This window comes from Pipistrellus kuhlii, unplaced genomic scaffold, assembly GCF_014108245.1.
Source record: "Pipistrellus kuhlii isolate mPipKuh1 unplaced genomic scaffold, mPipKuh1.p scaffold_m20_p_4, whole genome shotgun sequence".
Lineage (NCBI taxonomy): Eukaryota > Metazoa > Chordata > Mammalia > Chiroptera > Vespertilionidae > Pipistrellus > Pipistrellus kuhlii.
This window is the reverse complement of record NW_023425540.1, coordinates 51174294-51194531: the sequence shown is the minus strand read 5'-3', so window position 1 is coordinate 51194531 and position 20238 is coordinate 51174294. Positions and strand designations below refer to the sequence as shown.

General features: G+C 38.1%; 1 protein-coding gene across 2 annotated transcripts; it reads right to left on the bottom strand.

Annotated features, from left to right (window-relative positions):
- Window positions 1-263: 263 nt before the first annotated feature.
- FAM174A (family with sequence similarity 174 member A) lies at window positions 264-18731 on the bottom strand. Of its 2 annotated transcripts, XM_045571807.1 has the most exons (3): window positions 18063-18731; window positions 4425-4559; window positions 264-905 (listed from the first exon to the last, which is right to left on the bottom strand). In XM_045571807.1, the coding sequence occupies exons 1-3, from the start codon at window positions 18506-18508 to the stop codon at window positions 902-904; spliced, it is 585 nt and encodes a 194-aa protein (XP_045427763.1). In that variant the 5' UTR covers window positions 18509-18731; the 3' UTR covers window positions 264-901. The 2 variants fall into 2 exon arrangements, with proteins under 2 accessions (XP_045427763.1, XP_036266290.1); XM_036410397.2 differs by lacking the exon at window positions 264-905 and having other exon boundaries at window positions 4421-4559.
- Window positions 18732-20238: the final 1507 nt, after the last annotated feature.

Genomic DNA, 20238 nt, shown 5'->3' with positions numbered 1-20238 from the left:
TTGCATCCAGGTATGTCTAACTCCTAAGTCTGTGCACTTACTTTAATTCCTCATTCACTTACACTGTAATGTGACTATAAATGTTTATGCCACTATTTCTATCTTTCTCAATACTATTACTAAAAAAAATGACTTTGAAATTCACTGGTTTCTCAAATATCTAATCAAAGTAGGTATCTTAATTTAATAAGAAATTTGCTAAAATGTAATAACCCTTTTATGACAAAATTTTCTAGAAATCCTATAAAATACGCATGTTAAAATATATTTCAATAGTCTGGGTTTATTTTGTAAACACATTTTGTCTGTACCACCTAAAAATAATTTTGAATCATATTTATTGTTTTGCATACAATTCAGACATTTATTAATATTCAAAAGACCCAAATGCAAAGTAATAAATTTGGATTCTTTTCCCCATAAAAATGGGAAATATATCTTGATAAAGAACTTTTAAAATTATTATTACACACCAGTTAGTTGTTGGAATTGATAGTTCCAAGAAAAAAATAATTAACCAGCAAATACAAACAAACAAACAACAACAAAAATGCACCCCTCCCCCCCAAAAAAATCTGATTAGTGTATAAAACAGTTTACAATAATAATGTAAGCAAGAAACAAAAATTGATCAGAAAACACTCTGCCTTAAATTAATTTTCAAACAGATTTCTATTATACCACAGTTTACTCTAAATAACTCTAAACCCATTAGGAGCACTTCTATACATACAAAAACAGCAAAATTATACAGTACTTATTGCAATAACAAATTAAAAGTTGTCATAATATATGTAACTTAAATACCCCCCCATTGATAAAGTGGCTTCTTATTCCTTAAACATAAAAATTCTGTTCTTCATTGTAGAAAGATGAAATCCTCTCATCAAAAGGCACATTCTTATCTGCAAGGAAAAAAAAATACTGTAAATGCTCATCCTGGAATAAACTTAAACATATTTAAAATATTCCCAAAGATTTGGAGTGGTAAGAAGATAATACAAATATTTAATATTAGGGAATTCGAATAAATTGCACCGATAAAACAGATGGTGATTTTGTCTATATTAATTATGTCAGCTGCTATTTTTTACATTATAATTCTAACCTTTTCAAAGAGATTTTACATGTAACTAGTGAGAGTAATTAAAGACTAGTTCATAGTCATACCAAGTTACACATTCATAAAATTGTCTTTAATAGAAAACCCTTAGTGCTTATTCTGATATGTTATGTTCCATGTTAAAAGCAGTGTTTTATAAATTAAAACTATTTTCCAATTGATAATTTTTAATAAAATCTTTTAAATGAGGTTTTTTGGATAAACACTTGAATCTGCCTTCTGATTATACATGCTGATGTTAAACAGAAAATATTTTGTGGTCAAGTAACATTGCTTACAAATGTAATGAACATATACAATACAACATTAAACTTAATGATGCAGAATAGAAGTAGCTAAAAAACAAACTTAGGAACTGTTAAAATTACAAACTTGGAATAGCCTTGAAGTAATATAAATAGAAGTTGCTACTAAGACTGTCAAAATTCCCTTTAATGTAGATTAAAAAATAATAATAATTTTGTTGTTTAGTAGGAATCAAATAAAACAGCAAGAAAGTATTGTTTCCATTTGTTGTTTTGTGTTGTAAAGCACTGTTTTAAATTGCATATTTGATAGTGGTTATGAGTTTTTGTTCCTAATGTTTTTAAAGTGTTAAATACTATATAAAATATATTGCTTCACTTGAAGAAAATGCAAGTAGTTTTAGTCAGTATATGCTCTTAGATTTCTAAGAAGGCTAAAACATCCTACATAATAGTTAAATAATTGTTATTTCTTTTTTAGTTTTATAATTCCTTTGTGTAAAATGTTTCCATAACTAAACAAAAGAAATGCCTTTAATATATAAAATTAGGATATCAATAACAAATTCAAGGGAAGTTAACCAAGCTGCTCAAGTTAATTTTTTCCACATACCTACAAATTTTCCCCATTGGACGGACGGTATTAACCTCAAAGCTTAAATTACTAGATATAGTGTAATGGTAGTTAACTCTTTAATATCCAATCAATCCCTAAAGATAATTCTGATCTAATAATGGCACTTTGACTTTCCCCCCAGGGTTATTTTATTTTTAATATATTTTTATTGATTTCAGAGAGGAAGAGAGGGAGAGAGAGAAACAATGATGATGAAAGAGAATCATTGATCAGCTGCCTCTTTCATGCCCCCTATTGGGGATCGAGCCCACAATCTGGGCTTGTGCCCTTGAGCAGAATCTAACCGGGGACCCTTCAGTCCACAGGCGACACTATCCGCTGAGCCAAACCACTAAGCCAAACCTGCTAGGGTTTCCCAGGGTTAGTTTAGAAATGATCACATGACCAAAGATATAAAAGACAAATAACAAGCAGCAAGTCACTTCCAGAAAACAATTCTGTTAAGAGTTTCTAGGGAAATTTTTCTCATTTCTAAGAAACAGTCACAAGAGAGCTAGGGCCTCACTTCTAGGGAAAGCTAGCATTTTGAAAGTAATTACCTTACTATCAGCCTAAAACATGAAGCCAACACATGAAAATGGGCAGAACAAAGGGGATCACTGAGAAAAGAAGCTGGAGCCCAGATATACTGTGCCTGGAGTCAGCCCTACCTGTGACATCTTCCACATGAATATATCCTCTTTAGAAAATCTAGATTAAACAATATTTGACAGTTTCAGATTGTTCAATCTAATATTCAGAAATAGTGAAAATAATTTCAAGTCCTAGCTACCAACTACAATAATTATTAAAATTCTGAAATATTAAAAGCCACATTTAAAAAAAAATCCTTTTCAGAAAGGGCTAATTACAAAAGGGTTATTTTATACTGTGGTAAAATTGTAAGCAAGAAAATCCATTTACCTTTCTGGAAATAACTTGCATCCTGTTATTTGTGGATAGAATGTGGAAAATGAAGAGGAACTAATTTTAGAAAGCACTTAAAACAATGAAGGTAGCATCAGTAAGAGATGATCCAGCAAGAATTACCAGCAGTAATACTGTAGACTAATATGATTTTGCATTGCAACTGACAAGGTAGGCAAAACAAAATATTTATATTCCTCATTTTTAGGGTCCTCGTTTGAAAATGAATAATAGCAAGTGCTGGTTTAGATAACAAAACAATTTATCATTATTTTTTCATAGGTATAAATCATATAAGTATTTAATAAATGGAGTGAGCCTGCAGCAGGAAGATAGGTCTAAATTATTTAAATTGTCTGAGCCTCGGTTTTCCTATCCTTAAAATGAAAGCCGGGACTACTTTGCAAGAGTATCTTTAATACATGTAGTACACGTAAGGAGTCTGGCACGGTGTCTGGAACATCCTGCTCTAAAGTAGGTATTTATCAACAAGTGACTCTTACAATCACCCCACTTTGCAGTTCTGTCACCCCATTTTATCCAGGCTTTTCCCTGGGCTCAGTAATAGGACTCCTGATCTTATCCCTCTAAAGACATCCTACCACTATCACCCATTGCATGGTTTCTTCATATATGTCTGTCTTGGAAAACCCTGGTGAAAGTCTCCTTTCAGGACCCAAAAGACCTTATAATGCAGTCTTCATTTTAGTATTGATTTTTTGCCTTTATTGGGAGAAACAAATGGCATTATACTTAATTATCATGCGTTATTAAAGTGAGTCATAAGAAGATCTATTATATATGCATCTTTCCTATAGGATAAGATTGAAGTGTTAAATAAATTGATGGCATAATGTATGTTTAATTCTAACACCGATATCAGAACATCAGAGAGAGTCCTGCTCACTGAATCAATGGAGCTTGGACTCTAGTTTTCCCCCTCTATCCAAATGTCCGCTGTTGACTAGAATCTTGATTGCCTCTTTCCTCATTCATTTGCACTGAAACAAATTCTATATCCATATAAATTCACTTATCCAATCCTCTTAGGAGAGGTCTTAACACTCAGCAAGGCTAGATCTGAGAAAAGACAAAGCTACACTACTACACCATAGACCATTAGTCCCACAATTTTGCCAAGAAGCATTGTTTACAGAGTAACCCAGATTAACACCAAAATATCTTCAGAATGCAATAATAAAATCAATTTTCCTATCTCCTTTCCCCCACCACAAACACACACATACACAGAGTTAATTCATATTCCCAGTATGCAGCAATTAAAAGGACTCTTTTCTGCAAGGAGATCTACAATGAAGATTTCTTTTGGGGATGGCATTCTATTCTTTGTTTACTTTAGTAAAACAATGTGCCTGTAGTTACTGGTTAGCACAAATAACTCCATTAAACAGAACTAAATAGAATCTGTTAGAAGAAATTGTACTTTATTTTTTCAATTTGCTTGTTCAGGACTTGCCTGCTGGTTCATTGGATTAAACTGCGGGACACTTACCTTCGAGGATGATTGGCATCAAACAGCGTGTTGTCATCATCCTCATCTTCCTGTTCTAAAGGTGTCAGTTCCATGTTTTCTATATTAGTGTCCAAAACTCCGTACCTCCTCGTCTTTCGGTTTCTTCTTCTCATCCTATTAAATAGAACGCATTAATAAACATTACTTAAATATGGTACAGATGATCCTTATATTTATTTGTAAATTAAAAATAAAGTATCACCTCTGTTTCTGACATAGAAGATTCTCAATATCAGAATGATTCCATTTTAGAAATGTAACCTAGGTGTGTTTTTTTTGTTTTTTGTTTTTTTTTTAATGAAGGATGTTTGTGTGCCATCACTATTTCTTCTGACATACCCTCTTCTCTCTCTGTCAAGTTATGGTTTTGATAGATGCTACTTTAAGCCTTAATTTACGTATCATCTTTTTACTGTAGCCTTCTAGTCCAATCTTTCCCCCACCTTTTCCATGCATTCTTACCACTGTTCAGGATTATATACTTTCAGCCCCACTGAGAAATGGTGTGTCTATACATACTCAAATTCTAGACTGGGTAGCTTACAACCCTGTCTGCACATCAGAACCACTGGAGCATTTTCTTTTCTTTTTTGTTAATCCTCACATGAGGATATTCTTCCCATTGCTTTTCAGAGAGTGGAAGGAAGGGAGAAAAGGGGGAAGGGGAGAGAAAAAGGGGGGGGGGAGGAGAGGGAGAGAGAGAGAGAGAGAAAGAGAGAGAGAGGGAGAGAGAGAGTGTGTGTCATATTGAATGGTTGCCTTCCCCATACCCCTGGTTGGAGATGGGAAATGCACCTGCAACCCATGAGTGAGCCCAGGACCAGGAATTGAACCTGAATCCCTTCAGTGCAAGGTTGATGCTCTAACCACTAAGTGACACTGTCCAGTAACCACCTGAGATATTGTTTTGTTTTCCATCTGGGCTATTTTTAAAAGCTCCATACTCAGGCTACACCGGCACAAATAAGTCAGAATCCCCAAGCACAGGAACTAATAAGCATCAACATTTTGTTAAAGTGCTAGAAGTGATTCCAAAATACTGAAACAACCATCCTAGATCAATGGCTCTTGAAGTGTGGTTCCCAGGACCAGCAGTATCACAAACACCTAGAATTATTAGAAATGCAAATAAATCCCCATGCCCACTCACACCTAGTGATTAAGAAACTTTAAACTTGGGGCCTCAAAACACACATTTCTAACAAACACTTCATGTGAGTTTGATGCCTGCAAGAGTTTGAAGAACTACTTACTTCCCTAGTTGTTGAAACTAGGGTAGTAGTTCTTTAATACCCTAGGGGAATTAAAATAGTTTCAGATGCTAAACATTAATTATCTGTATATATGAAAAGGTCTCATGATTTAGAAACCTATTCTCTGCTTCTCTCAAATAACTTGTTTTTTCCCTTCAAATTATTTATATCAATTTGCATTTCTATACACTTATGTATATGACTGTTTATTTGCCTCTTTCCCACTGAATTCCATTAGGGCAGCAACCATGACTGGCTTGTTCACACTGCATTACTACTATGTAAGACAGTGTGTGACTAACATGTTCCTTTAAGTATCTGTTGAGAGTTGGAGTGATATCATGTCTGACCTCCAATCAGTGCCTAAGTCATTTTTTTTTTTTTTTTTATGCAACAACCTTAACTCTACACAAAGGAAAATGTGTCACACAGGTATCTATGGCAGCTTAAAAGCAAAACAGAAGATATTTCAGCAAGTAACGACAAATAAGTGTACTTAAAATTCTGACTCACTCTGTTGGATGTAATTAAGTATGGTAAGAAATACTACGACTATAGCATCACTTGTAAAAACCAACACAAGCCTCTGCAAACATGATAATGGGACCCTTAAGAGAGAACCTGTCCTACATATACATACACATATACATACAAACATACATTCAAGAAATATTAGATACTCTCACAGGCATTGTGCTAGCTTTGGTGTAGAAAATACACTGTAGAAAATACCTGGTCTCAGTGATAAAAATTTTAAAAATATAACTACGCCTGAACAAAAAACAACCCAAATTAATTTCCACTAATCACTGCCTACAGATCTATTCTTATGCCCACCCAAAGGTACTGGAACAGAAAACAGAGGTTTAAGAATTACAGCATTTAAAGCTACAAATGTAAGCAAATAGTTAAAACTAATATAAAAACTAGCAATAAGAAACAGATTGGTAGTATTATGAGTATAAACTACTTTTTCTTTTACAGTACATAATTAAATGTTTAGGTTATTAAATTAACAAGTATGCATATATGTGTGAATGTTTGTATGCGTAGGTGTTGGTGATTATATTCAATCTCTATCACACATTCATCTTAATTGCTTTGTTTTGATTTTTAACAATCTTTTGAAAATGTGAAACATTCTATTTCATAGGCCTTAAAAAATACGACAGCACACTGGATTTGTCATATGGGTCATCGTCTGCCAATCTCTGATTTAGATTTATAAAGGTAATTCACAGAGAAACTGAGAACAGAAATGATAAAAATACTGACTCTGGAAATAGAAATATAAAAAGTACAGGGTGTTACAGTTCACTATTGATTCTTTTGAACTACATGATTTAATAACATTTGCACGTATTCCTTTGATTTGAAAAAGTGAAGGAAGACACCTGGCAGCAAAAGTTAAGGATATTCAGTTATAATTTCTCCCATTCCCGTTTGCCAGTCTTTTGCTCAGTTTCTAAACATTCATCTTCAATCAACCAAGAAGAATTAATGTCATGGGAAATTATTTTTAGAAATAAACCAGATTCTTCTAGGTTATGTATTATATATCAAACTAGAGGCTTGGTGCACAAAATTCATGCACAGGGGTCAGGGAGTCCCCTCAGCCCAGCCTGCATCCTCTCCAATCTGGGACCCCTCTGAGGATATCTGGCTGCCGGTTTAGGCCAGGTCGGCAGTCGGACATCCCTCTCACAATCTGGGACCATTGGCTCCTAACTGCTCACTTGCCTGCCTGCCTGATCGCACCTAACTGCCCCCCTTGTGGCCTGGTCACCCCAACTGTCTCCCCCCACCCCCTGGTTGTCCCTTACTTCCCTCTATGCTGGCTTTGTTGCCCCTACCTGCCCGCCTGGTTGCCCCTCACTGCCACCCCTGCCAGCCTGGATGCCCCCAACTGCCCCCCTGTGGGCCTGGTTGCCCCATGCAGCCTGCAGCTCAGTCGTTTGGTCACCCCTCACTAGCCCCACTGCCAGCCTGGTCACCCCACACAGTCTGTTTGGCCGTTCGTTCTGTTGCGATGGAAGCTTAGGCTTTTATATAGATAGATAATAAATATGTTAATAGCTTGGTCATTGCTGGTCATAGGATACCTTGGAAACTCTTGAAAAAAGGGAATAATATGATCACAGAGATTAAGGACTTTGAAATTTAATCTCAGCTGTCAGTCTTCTCCACTCTCATGGTCTTCATCAGACCTTGAATGAATTCCCGATCTTTAACTATGTGGCTAAACAAATCTGCCTATAACACTATTCTTTCTATCTTTGTGCAGTATAAATACTTGACTGGTCTTTGTGAGTTTTAGTTATTTATGCTAGTTTGTACTGTCCTTTAATCATTTGAATAACTATCTTCCAAGCATAAATCCAAGCTCTTGAAAACAAGCCACTATACTGATAGTGAATGCATTGTTATACACCAAATAAACGGGGAATGCAGATAAGTTTAAATTTAGTAATTTAGTAAATGCTACTAGTTTATATAAGAATAAGTAAAAAAAAAAACCTGTATAGTGTTAAGTAGAATTTATATTTTTTTCCATTTTAGAGTTATTTCTCTATTTCAGTTACAGTTGTAGTTTCAGGTGTACACCTCAGTGATTAGACATTGCATAACTTAATGTCAATATGTGATCATCCCAATAAATCTCACACCCACCTAACACCATACATAGTTATTAGAATATTACTAACTATATTAGAGGCCCGGTGCACAAAATTCATGCATGGGGTCAGGGGGGTCCCTCAGCGCCTGCACCCTCTCCAATCCAAGATCCCTCTCGCAATCTGGGACTGCTGGTTCCTAACAGTTCATCTGCCTGCCACCCTGATCGCCCCTAACTAATCATTCTGCCTGCTGACCGCCCTTACCAGTCTGTCTGCCTGCCTGAGTGCCCCTAACCACTCTCCCCTGCTAGCCTGATTACCCCTAAATGCTCTCCCCACCAAGCTGATTGCCCCTAACTGCGTCTGTCTCAGCCCCCACCACCATGGCTTTGTCCAGAAGGACATCTGATCTAATAAGCATATTACCCTTTTTTTAAAAATATATTTCATTGATCTTTTACAGAGAGGAAGAGAGAGGGATAGAGGATTAGAAACATTGATAAGAGAGAAACATCGATCAGCTGCCTCCTGCACACTTCCCACTGGGGATATGCCTGCAACCAAGGTACATTCCCTGACCGGAATAGAACCTGGGACCTTTCATTCTGTAGGCCGATGCTCTATCCACTGAGCAAAACGGTTTTTGGCCATACTACCCTTTTATTAGTACAGATTTTCTATGCTGTACTTTACTTTTCCATAGAATTTATACTTGAAATGAACTTCCCTAAAAGTGTCTTTCCTAAATTCAAACATACAGGCAGTGATAGTTACCTGATTGTGACAGCTACATGGCCATGGAAACATCTAATATAACAAAACATGTATGTGATCATATATGCATTGGTTTTTCTCAAAGAAGGTAAAAAAGCAGCTGTAAAACTTAAAAAAATAATAGGCTGATTCAATGAGTCATCTACTTAAAATACTAATAAACATTATGTGTACAATACATGTAAAAATATACTAAAATTTTTAGTTAAAAGGCTTTTACTTTTAAATATACTGTGTACATTTTTTAAGAAGTCTATTTTTATTTTTAAGTGAATTTTCAAAAAGTTATACATTTACTGCCCTTTTTATACCAACTGAAGAAGAAAAAATAGGAGCACCAAAATTAGACGGAGAGGTAGAAATCTTAGACTTTTGCCCTAAATTTTTTTTTTAATTTTTCAATTACAGTTGTCATTAAATATTATTTTATACTATAGGCCCGATGCACAAAATTTGTGCAAGGGGCTCGGCCCCCTCTGCCATGGTGGCTGCCTTTGCCTCGGCCCCCACTGACACAGCTTCATCTGAAAGTCGTCCAGAAGGACATCCGGTTTAATTAGCATATTATGCTTTTATTATTATAGATTAGTTTCCATTGTACAGCATAATGGTCAAATAATTAGATAATTTATGAAATGATCCCCCAATAATTCTAATACCCCCCTGGTGCCATACATAGTTATTAGAATATTATTATTTTTAAAATATATTTTTATTGATTATTGAGAGGAAGGGAAAGGGAGGAAGATTGAAACATCAATGATGAGAGAGAATCATTGATTGGTTACCTCCTGCAAGCCCCACCCTGGGGACTGAGCCTGCAACTAGGGCATGTGCCCTGACCAGGAATCGAACTGTGACCTCCTCGTTCATAGGTTGATGCTTAACCACTGAGCCATGCTGGCTGGGCTGTTAGAATATTACTGACTATATTTCCTATGCTGTACTTTCCATTCCTGTGACTATTTAGTAACTACCAATTTGTACTTCTTAATCCCTTCACTTTTTCACCCAGCTCCCCAACCTCCCTCCCATCTGGCAACCTTCAAGTTGTTCTCTGTATCTCTGAGCCTGTTTGATTATTTTGTCATTATTTTTAATCAAAAGAGTAAACGAGGCTTTAAACTAAGGCAATTTTAATAGCTATGGTTCTTTTCCTACAAATGAATGCTGCCATTAAGCTCAGGATACCCAAACTTGTCTGTGTGTTGATAATTACATATGTGTAATTTATAGACATGTACACTTTTCTACTAAACATGGTCAATGAATACTGCAATCTGAAAAAAAAATTTGTTGGCTCTTGGTTTACAAAAATAGAGACTTTATACAATAAATGCATAGAGATAGAAATATGGAGGCCTAAAGGGCAAAAGAAAATAGCTACATAGTTTATTATATTGAATTATATTCATTCATCACATGGTGTGCACAGGTTAATGATTGTGATCAGATCCCTTCTAGGTATTCAAGTGATTATTCAAATAATTATCCTACATGATGTAGATTCCATTACACTCATGTTGGTAAGAATCATTTCTGCTTAAATAACCTGTAAAAGCTACAGTAGAAAAGTAAAACTAAACTACTAAAGTAAGCTTGATAAAACTTTATGTAAAAATGTATGATGCAACATAAAATAAACACCACAGAATAAAACTCCATTTCATTTTACTACTCTGTGAAAGTAAGAAAACCGACCAAAGTAAATTGCTGTAGCCATCTGACTTTATTCTTTTATTTTCCCTTTTAGCTGAATACCTGTAGGGTATTATTGACTATTAAATAATATAAAGAATATTATTCCTTAATTTCTTCTATAGCACATTCTAAACAAGACTGAGGAATATTTTACTGTATATGTTATGCACAAATACCCCCTTATGTGATTAGACATAATGAAAAGCAGAGTATATCTTCATAAATATACCTCAGTCTTATTTAGAATGTGCTACTGACCTGCAATATTTTTCTTGATTATTTTTTTGCAAAGCAGTGAATTAGCAACTCAGTGATTTATTTATTTATTTATTTATTTAGACTTTATGCAACTTTTAATACATAAATTCAAATAAATTACTTGGAGGAAAGGTTCACTTCCTTATATTATAGTGAAAACAAGTTGTTATATAGATGAATTTGGACTAGTTAGACTTTTCCCCCCTTTTTAATTGAATTTGTTGGAGTGACCTCAGTTCATAAAACCATGCAGTTTTCAAGTGGACAACTCAACAAAACATCATTTGCACACTGCATTGTGCGCCCATCACACCAAAGTCTCTTTCCATCTCCACATTACCCCCCTTTGCCCACCTCCAACTACCCCAAACATTTTCCCTCTGGCTAACACCACACTGTTGTCTGTGTCTGTGTTATGTGTATGTGTTTTGCTAATCCCTTCACCTTTTTTCTTCCAGCCCCCAAACCCCACTCTGAGAGCTGTCAGTCTGTTCCATGCATGTATCCATGCCTCTGTTTCTATTGTTCATCAGTTTACTTTGTTCATTAAAACAAAACAAAAATGATTTTAAACTAAATTTTTTGCCATTGTGACATAAGGAAATAAAAATGAGTGAGCCACAATTTTAGTCTATGACTTTCATCAAGAAACCCGACACAATTGGATATATAACATATAGTAAAAATTATGCATTTCATCTTTACTTCCTTGCACAAATTCAGTCCATCAGTTGTCATTTCAAGTTTTCCAATAAGTAGACACTAATGAGAGATAAGAGTATGTCATGGGTTGAATTGTGTCCCCCCAAATTCACATGTTGAAATCGTAACATTATATTGTATTACATTCATCACCACATGGCATGCACAGGTAATGATCTTGACCAGATTTCTTCTAGATATTCAACTTATTATTAAAATAGCTATCCTATATAGCGATGCAGATTCCTCAATGTTCCATTACACATAGGGTGGTAAGAATTATTTCTGTTAAAATAATATGAAAAAAGAAACAGTAGAAAAATGAAACTACTAAAGCTAGCTTCATAAATTTTACGAGGTGACCCTTCCTTGAAGATAGGGTGTTCACAGAGTCAATCACGATAAAATGAAGCTGCAAACACAAAGTCCTATTGATTGTACTTCCTGAGATTCATTGAAGTTCACTTACAGTGCTCACCACTGCTATCAATTTCCTTGACTATTAAAATAGCTTCCTACTTGTCTTTTCCTATCTACTCTGGTCACCCACTAACCTCCCCTCCGTCCTCTAAAACCTCCAATAGTTTCCTACTCTTCAGCATTACGTAATAATTCTGTAATAAAGCCTATAAAGTTCAACCCTGGAAGGCTCAGACTCACCTCTCTAGCCTCACCTAGCTCTTCACTCTGCATTCTACTTTACTTCCATCACTCCAGCCACAACCCCTTCTCTGTTCCCTTGCTTTCTGTCACTGTCCTCACTCTTCCCCACCCACTACCATATTACTGTATGTTAATAACTATTCATCTTTCAGCTCCAGGTCAAGTACCACTTCCTTAGGGAAACCGCCTTTCCAGGTTAACCTACCTCAGTCACAGATAACTATTATTGGCTTCCATAGCACCCATGTACTTTCATTTAAAGTACTTGCTCAATGTTTTGCGTACTTATTTGTGTAACTCTCTGTCTTTCCTACTGGACCATCATTTTATGGAAGCAGAAAACAGGTCTGTTCTTGCTCACTACCAAACCCACAAAACACAGGCATTGGCATAAAGCAGATGCCTAATAAACATGTTAACCAAATTATTTAACGGAAATATATGGATTTACAATATACTTGCATTTTTTCTGTACAACAAAGATAGCTATAATTTTGAATGCAAATCATCACTTTTGGAATAAGAGAAGCCTAAATGGTATTATCTTCAGAAACACACCACAGCAAAATTTAGGGAAGCTAGCCAATTTTTAAATCATAATATGAATAATAGCCTTCTGACTCAGGAAAAAAAAAAGGTACTAGAATGATTGAACATTAAACATGCACTCACTCCAGGTGTGGTGTCTTAGGGAGAGCTCAGGTGATTCTCACACACTGCACAAACTAGGTCCGCTGTACTGTGGAGTTTCATTTTTATCTTTGGGGTATGAATGTGCGCCATATTATAATATGTAGTTATCTCTCATTTATTCCCTAAACAAGTTTATCTTTTCAAAACCTAAACGGAATTTTTGCTTTTCTCTTTAAAATTATCAGCATTCTACATGGAAGCCATATACCAGTGGTCCTGTACAGGATAAAATGAGTTAATTTGACTGATCTCTCAATGTCATTATGATTATTCCACTTTGAGTAAAGCAATGGTGCTCTTGGGAACTACTGATTCTAAAGTAAAGTTTTCAAACTACTTTTTTTTTTTTTTTTAAATTCTTTTGCTTTCTTTTCATAATTATTATTGGACCCTCTCTGGTTGCCTCTCAGTTACTAAGCTCTGTCACTATAACAACCTTGGCAAGTGCAGAATTCCTCCAAAAAAGCACCTGCCACTGGTCATCTACCGTAAAACATTACTGAATAGATGTTAGTCTATGTTTAGGATACTCCAACCCTGCTTTCTCTGAAAGCCTTTTCTCACTAAGCTCCTTTAATTCAGTACATCCTATCAGTTCTTAAGCTTATATTTCTCTCCCCTTTGATGGTATTCTGGTGGACACCCCCAAGGAAGTAAATCCTAAGTAAGTGTCACAGAGCTTAGCTGTGAAGTATCCTGTATGAAAATACACTCACAGCACATAGCTCTTGCGATCTCTCTTCTTTGTCTGTTCATGGATTTCCCAGTGTTCTCTTTAGGCCCTGAACCTTGGGATATGATGCCTGATAATTATTCTTACCTCCATTTTTAAGAGTTCAGCATGATTTACTTTCCGAACAACTTTAAAGTCCTATTTACAATCTAGCACCCCCACGATTCATCACAGCTGGCCTTTGACCGACTCTATGACCAACTCCTCCAACTGATTTCTCTTAAGTCTCCTTTTATTTCTCCTAAGCTTGTTAGACCAAGCCTCTTTTACTGATTATACTTTCGGAGGTCAGATACCATACAGAGTATGGTATGGAGAGGTAGTAATAAGATAGTAACCCCCCCCCCCAAAAAAAAAATATATTACAATTACAATTCTAGATACAAAAAAAAAATCTCTTAAAAATAGTTACTTATTTTGCACATATGTCAAACATTGAGCTAAAGAGCTTACAAACATTACCTGACATTCTGATAATCTCCATAACAATTACATAAGTATCCTCATTTTACACATATGAAGGCAGAGCTTGGAAAAAATACTCAAATACAAGCAATTTGACTCCCAAACCTGGGTTCTTAAACATTAAGCCATATTGTATTCCAAGTGAATCAAAGTAATGTTAACCAAGGTAACAAAAGTCACTACCAGTCTTTTGATCCCCTAATACAATGATCTTATATCAGATTGAATATATTGTCCTGGTGAACTGAACTGTATTTTTTGGTTAATCTTTTTATGGTATAGAGTAATAACATGGTAGCTACTTGCATTAATAAGTACATTTATGTTCTTCTGAACCATCTCTTAGTTTTTTTGTTTAAATACACATTTTATTGATTTTTTACAGAGAGGAAGAGAGAGGGATAGAGAGCTAGAAATATCAATGAGAGAGAAACACTGACCAGCTGCCTCCTGCACAACCCCCACTGGGGATGTGCCAGCAACCAATGTACTGTACATGCCCTTGACCAGAATCGAACCTGGGACCCTCAGTCCGCAGGCCGATGCTCTATCCACTGAGCCAAACCTGTTTCGGCCATCTCTTAGTTTTTACCATTGTAACAGAATCTGCTTCTCCCTTAACAGAATCATGATTTTGTTTAGACAGCAATTGAGCTCAGACCTAAGAGATACACAATGGTCATAATAATTGGTATGAAAATGTAATAGTCCTTTTGTCAGTCATTGTCGAGGCCTGAGTGGATGAAACAGTGCAGACAAATGGAGTAGTATGGTTTCTGGAAAAAGATTTTTCTCCCTTATTAAAAAAAAGAAAAAAATATATATATATATAAATGTTGCATTCAGGATCCCTTTCTTCTTTCCTGGTTGAGACTCTAATTGTGACAGAACATAATGCTAAAAACTAAAATAGCCATCCTAGAGAGACAAGGATGGAAAAGCCATAAATAATTGCTTAATATTTTCAGTATCAATAGAATTTGTTTTACTATTCTGTACAGCACAAATTTATCCCAATGAAAGAGTAAAAATATCATCAGTCAGTTCTGGAACTCAGCAATATAGAAGGAATGCCAATAGTAGAATTCAAAATCAAAATTCTGGAAGAGCTTGGACACTTTCCAGCTCTATGAACTTTAGTATTCTCACTTCATATGGCAGACATTACTAATGTTCACCAAATCTGGAAAACACACACACTACCCAGCTCTTTATACAATTAGACTCATTTGTAGGCTGAAGCAGTCAAAAACCCCTGGGTATTCTTTAGTCTCTCTCCTGCCAAGCTCTGACAACTGTGAAGGGCTTATGTTGAAATGGCAAAACCTCTGAAGTAAACAGATGATTTTAAAGATATTGGGAAAGATGAGAGGCTAAGTCTTTTAATCTAGGTAACACAGGTTATGATGAGGTAACTATCTCAATCTCAATGGCTTAACACATTAACAGTTTACTTCTCCATTATGAAAATTCAGCTCCAGGCTTGGACTGTCCTCCATGTGGTATCTCAGCAATTTGGCTGGCCTTAACTCCATTGATTTTTGTTTGTTTAATATATTTTTATTGACTTCAGAAAGGAAGGGGGGACAGAGAGAGAGAGAAAGAGAGAGAGAGAGATTGAGATTCATTGACTGGTTGCCTCCTAGATACCCCCAGTGAGGATCAAGCCTGCAACCCCCGCATGTGCCCTGACTGGAATTAAAAGTGACCTCTGGCTCATAGGTCGAAGCTCAACCAGTGAGCCACCTCGGCTGGGCTTAACCCTTTGGTTTTGCTTGAAGAAGAATAATAACCCTCTAAGAGTAATCTTTTCTTTTATAATAGATTTTACTGTGAGAAAAAATGCTCTACACAGAGAAACTTTAAGTAGTATTTAGTAAGTCTTCATATTTCTTTGTTCTATCAATAAGAAGAAAGCTTGATTGATGCTAACAATGTTAGGACAATGTTCAGAACTCATATATTTTTTGCTTCTAGAATACAGGATGAAAACTACTCACTTTGGTGAATGCCCATTTTGGATTCACACAAATTTCCAAATCTTCAACACCTACCTATATAGCAAAATACAGAATTCACTAAGAACACTCACTTATTAGGCAACAACTTATGCAGAGCCTACATAATGTTGTACATAATGTTTAGCAGGGAATAAGACAGACAATGAGTGTCTTCTCACAGAGATCATATATTCATTTTAGGCAACCTACTAGGGTTCCTACTGCCTTGCATATATATTTTTCAGTTTCTACAGAGAGAATCTAATTGTTGTTTGGAATATTTCCAGACTCAAAGTGGAAGTTATTTCTAGTCACATATTCAATATAACCGAATTAGATGAAAACAAACCAATCTGGGAGTTTAATGGGCTTTAAGTATTTTTTACAAGTAAAATATTTTCAGTGTTACCTCCTATCAGTTAAAGAAATTATGATTTATCCTCTCCCCTTAGCAAAACCAACCACTGCTGGTCTGCTCTCCCTCATACTGTGGAAGTGGGGGGTCCAAAATGGGAACTCACTGAAATGAGTATTTTCCATCCTGTAATCTGGAAGCAAATAGTATGAGTGCTGAACATTGTCCAGTCATTGTTAGCATCAATCAAGCTTTGGACATCATGAAGACAACTACATTTGGGATTTAGATTAAATGAATGCAATAGATACAGGTTAAAGAGTGCAGTTTTTCTTAGGTATAGTTCAGAATTGGGCGGTTTACATGTGTGAGTTATCTAATAGGATCGGACTGAAAAGACTGTACCCTTCCAAGCTTTACAGAAATAAAATAGAAAAAGCAATGCTAATAGACATTTATATGTATGGAGTGGACAAAAAAATAGGTTTACAGTTGTGAATACTTAAAACCATACAAAAACTGTAAACCTGCTTTTTGCCAACACACACACACACACACATATATATATATATATATATAATTCATAAGGCAGAAGCAAAGTGAAAAGGATGATCCCCCAAATGTTATCATCTAACCCATAACTATAGGAAACATAATACACAGGGCACTCTCCATCTACTCATATAAATACTGATTAGTATTCCTATTAAGTTGGCAATATTGTATGATACAAATCCAAATGCTACTAAATAGGAATCCTGCCCTTAGGTAGTTTGCGTTCTAATAGGCACAATGGCAAAGTAAACAGTATATAGAGTAGAAAGAGAGAAGTATTAAAATATAATGCCGAAATTGGTTTGGCTCAATGGATAGAGCGTCGGCTTGCGGACTGAAAGGTCCCGGTTCGATTCCGGTCAAGGGCATGTACCTTGGTTGTGGGCACATCCTCATTGGGGGGTGTGCAGGAGGCAGCTGATCTATGATTCTCTCTCATCGATGTTTATAACTATCTATCCTTCTCTCTTCCTCTCTGTAAAAAAATCAATAAAAAATGTATTAAAAATATATATATATATTGGGGTTGAGTACAAGATTACTCCCTCTTCAGGGAAAGTCTGCCCTTTTTGAGGCAAGGTAAAGCGCTTTGGAGGTGGGGTACTAATTGATAAATAAGAAGGGAGCAACTACTTGAAGGTTTAGATTCTCCCCAAAGCACCAGGAGCTTTTAAGACAGTCACCTTCACATCATCTCTCTCACTCAGGCAGGCAGCCCTGAGAGTGGGAGCCCGGCGCTGCTGCCCGCTCTCCAGGCCAGCAGAAGCTGCAGCATCGCTGGAAGGTCAGCAGGCAGCCGCCCGCCGGCCTGCAGGGAAGAAGAAGGCTCATTCGGGCTGCGCCTCACCTGACGGTCCGGACGACGAAGTACACCAGCACCGCGCCGCTCACCACCATCAGCACGGTCAGCGCCCGCTGGGTCATGGGCTTCTCGCCCGGGTTGGGGCTCACCGCGAGGCCGCCACCCACGGAGCCTCCTTCCCCCGCCTTCCCCGCTAGGTCACCCGCCGCAGGCGCCGCCCCGGGGCTGCTGCCATTGCCGCCCTCGGCGCCCCGCGGCCTCGCGGCTTCGGCCGGAGCGCGGCCCGGGGCCTGGGCTGCGGCGGTGGGGCCTGGCGGGAGCGGGGACAGCGTCCGCGGCCCGCGATCGGGAGGTCCGGGCTCCGGAGCGGCCTCGGCCGCCAACAGCAGCAGCCCCGCCAGGGGCCCCCTGAACCCCGGCAGGAGCAGCAGCAGCAGGAGGGCGGAGGCGAGGAGGCGGCCGAGGCGGCAGCGGCGGTGCAGGGCCCTCATCGTCCCCGACCCGCCTCTCACCACGCCGGAGCCGCCGCAGCCGCCGCCCTGGCTCCCGGGGGGACCATGGGCGCCGCGGAGCACGATGCAGCCGTGACCAAATCCCGGGGAGAGGCCCGGCCGCGGCAGGTGGCACCGGCGGCGGCAGCAGTTGCAGGGACGGCGGAGGCCCGGGAACCGGAAGTTCGCACATCTCAGCAGCCACTGCTGCTAAGGACGCGCCCGGTTGCTATGGCGCCGGGGCGGGCGCGCCCAGTGACGTCAGAGGCGCGGTGCCTCCGCGCACGTGTCCTGCGCGTGGGCGAGGGGTCTGGCTCTGTGCTTAGCATGGTCCTAGGTTGAAAAAGTAAACAAAAGAAAAGTGAGCGATTCTTTGCCATGGGAGGCTGCGAGCCCACATTTTGAGTTCCTTGGGCCGGAGCTGCAGAAGCACAGCCCACCTGTGATTAAGACCTTGGCATTCCTCTAGCTCAGGTACAACTTTTAGATGTCTCTTCCTCCCTCTAAGGTCCTGACCTCCCTTTCCTGAGAGCATGGACGTTAGAAAACGTGTCATTGTAAATGCATTCTCTGCCCTTCTGAGAGACACATCTTTTAAAAAAGCGTTTGGTCTTTAGTTGTGCAACCCATGGCTGTCTTCAGGACCCGGGAGCCATCTTTTGAAATGTAATCAATGAAGAAGAGAACACCCCTCTCTTCCAGTGTCTGGAAAGGTAGGAGGCTAACCTAGGCAGGCACCTTGTTGCAAGTTGTAGAACCACCGCCTGTCTTGGAGCTAAGAGGAAAAGTTAACTGTTCCTTGTCATAAGGCCAATTTGTGAACAGAAGGGGCCTGTGATGCCCTCTTCTTCAACTTTTAAAATCTCTTCCAGTTCTTTGTCTCTTTCTGGGTAGGTGAACTCAGAGGTTGGAGAGGATATCTGGAGACCTCAAACTGAAAATAGACAGTGGAGGTGGCAGGCCCCTATGTGAAGAGGACAGATTCTAAAGCCCCTCTTTTGGGTCTAATTGGGGACATGACAACTAGGAGAAGGAACCCTATGGCTTAAAGATACATTTTTTTTTTTGAGACATAAGGGAAAGGATGACGTGCTCCTTGCCTAGGGGAGTACTGTCCTAGGGGTATAAATCCTCTATACTCCTAAATATTGGGACACTTGGTGTGGTTTTGGCCAGGTGAGTTGTCCACTCAGGTCCTGAGTGTATTTCCTAGGGAAAAAAAAAAAAATCCTCACCTGCTTTTGCTGCCATTTGCTTGAATTCATTCCTACCAGCAAGATAGGAACTGGGGGTACAGAGTACTGTCTCTGGCCAGGGCTGTCTCTGGCCAGAGACAACCCCACCACCACTGACATTACAATAATCTTGAATAATGTTTTCCTTACCTGTTTAAGTTTGACATCACCAGCATGGAACTTTGGCTTGAGCAGATACTAACAAACAACAATGACAGACCTGGCCAGAGCCAAAGTTAATATTTGCTCTTTTCTTAAAATGCTTATATTCAACAAGTTGTTTAGAATTACTGTGCTAAATGATGGGTGTAGAGAATAGACAAATATGACCCTTGCTCTCATAGCACTTTGGTTTAAATGGAAGTAACAAAATAAATAATTTGACTCATTCTGAATGCTGAAATATGTGTTATAAATGACAAGTGCAGAACCAGAGTAAAAATTTTGTAAAGGACTATTGTAGTTGGTGTTGACAGGATAGTGTCTTTAACCTTA

Bases quoted from the DNA above. Each gene is read 5' to 3' on its own strand.
- FAM174A (XM_045571807.1), bottom strand. From the start codon at position 18,508: ATGAGGGCCCTGCACCGCCGCTGCCGCCTCGGCCGCCTCCTCGCCTCC. The intron at 4,560-18,062 runs GTGAGGCGCAGC...TCTATTTAATAG, and splicing joins TTCGTCGTCCGGACCGTCAG to GATGAGAAGAAGAAACCGAA.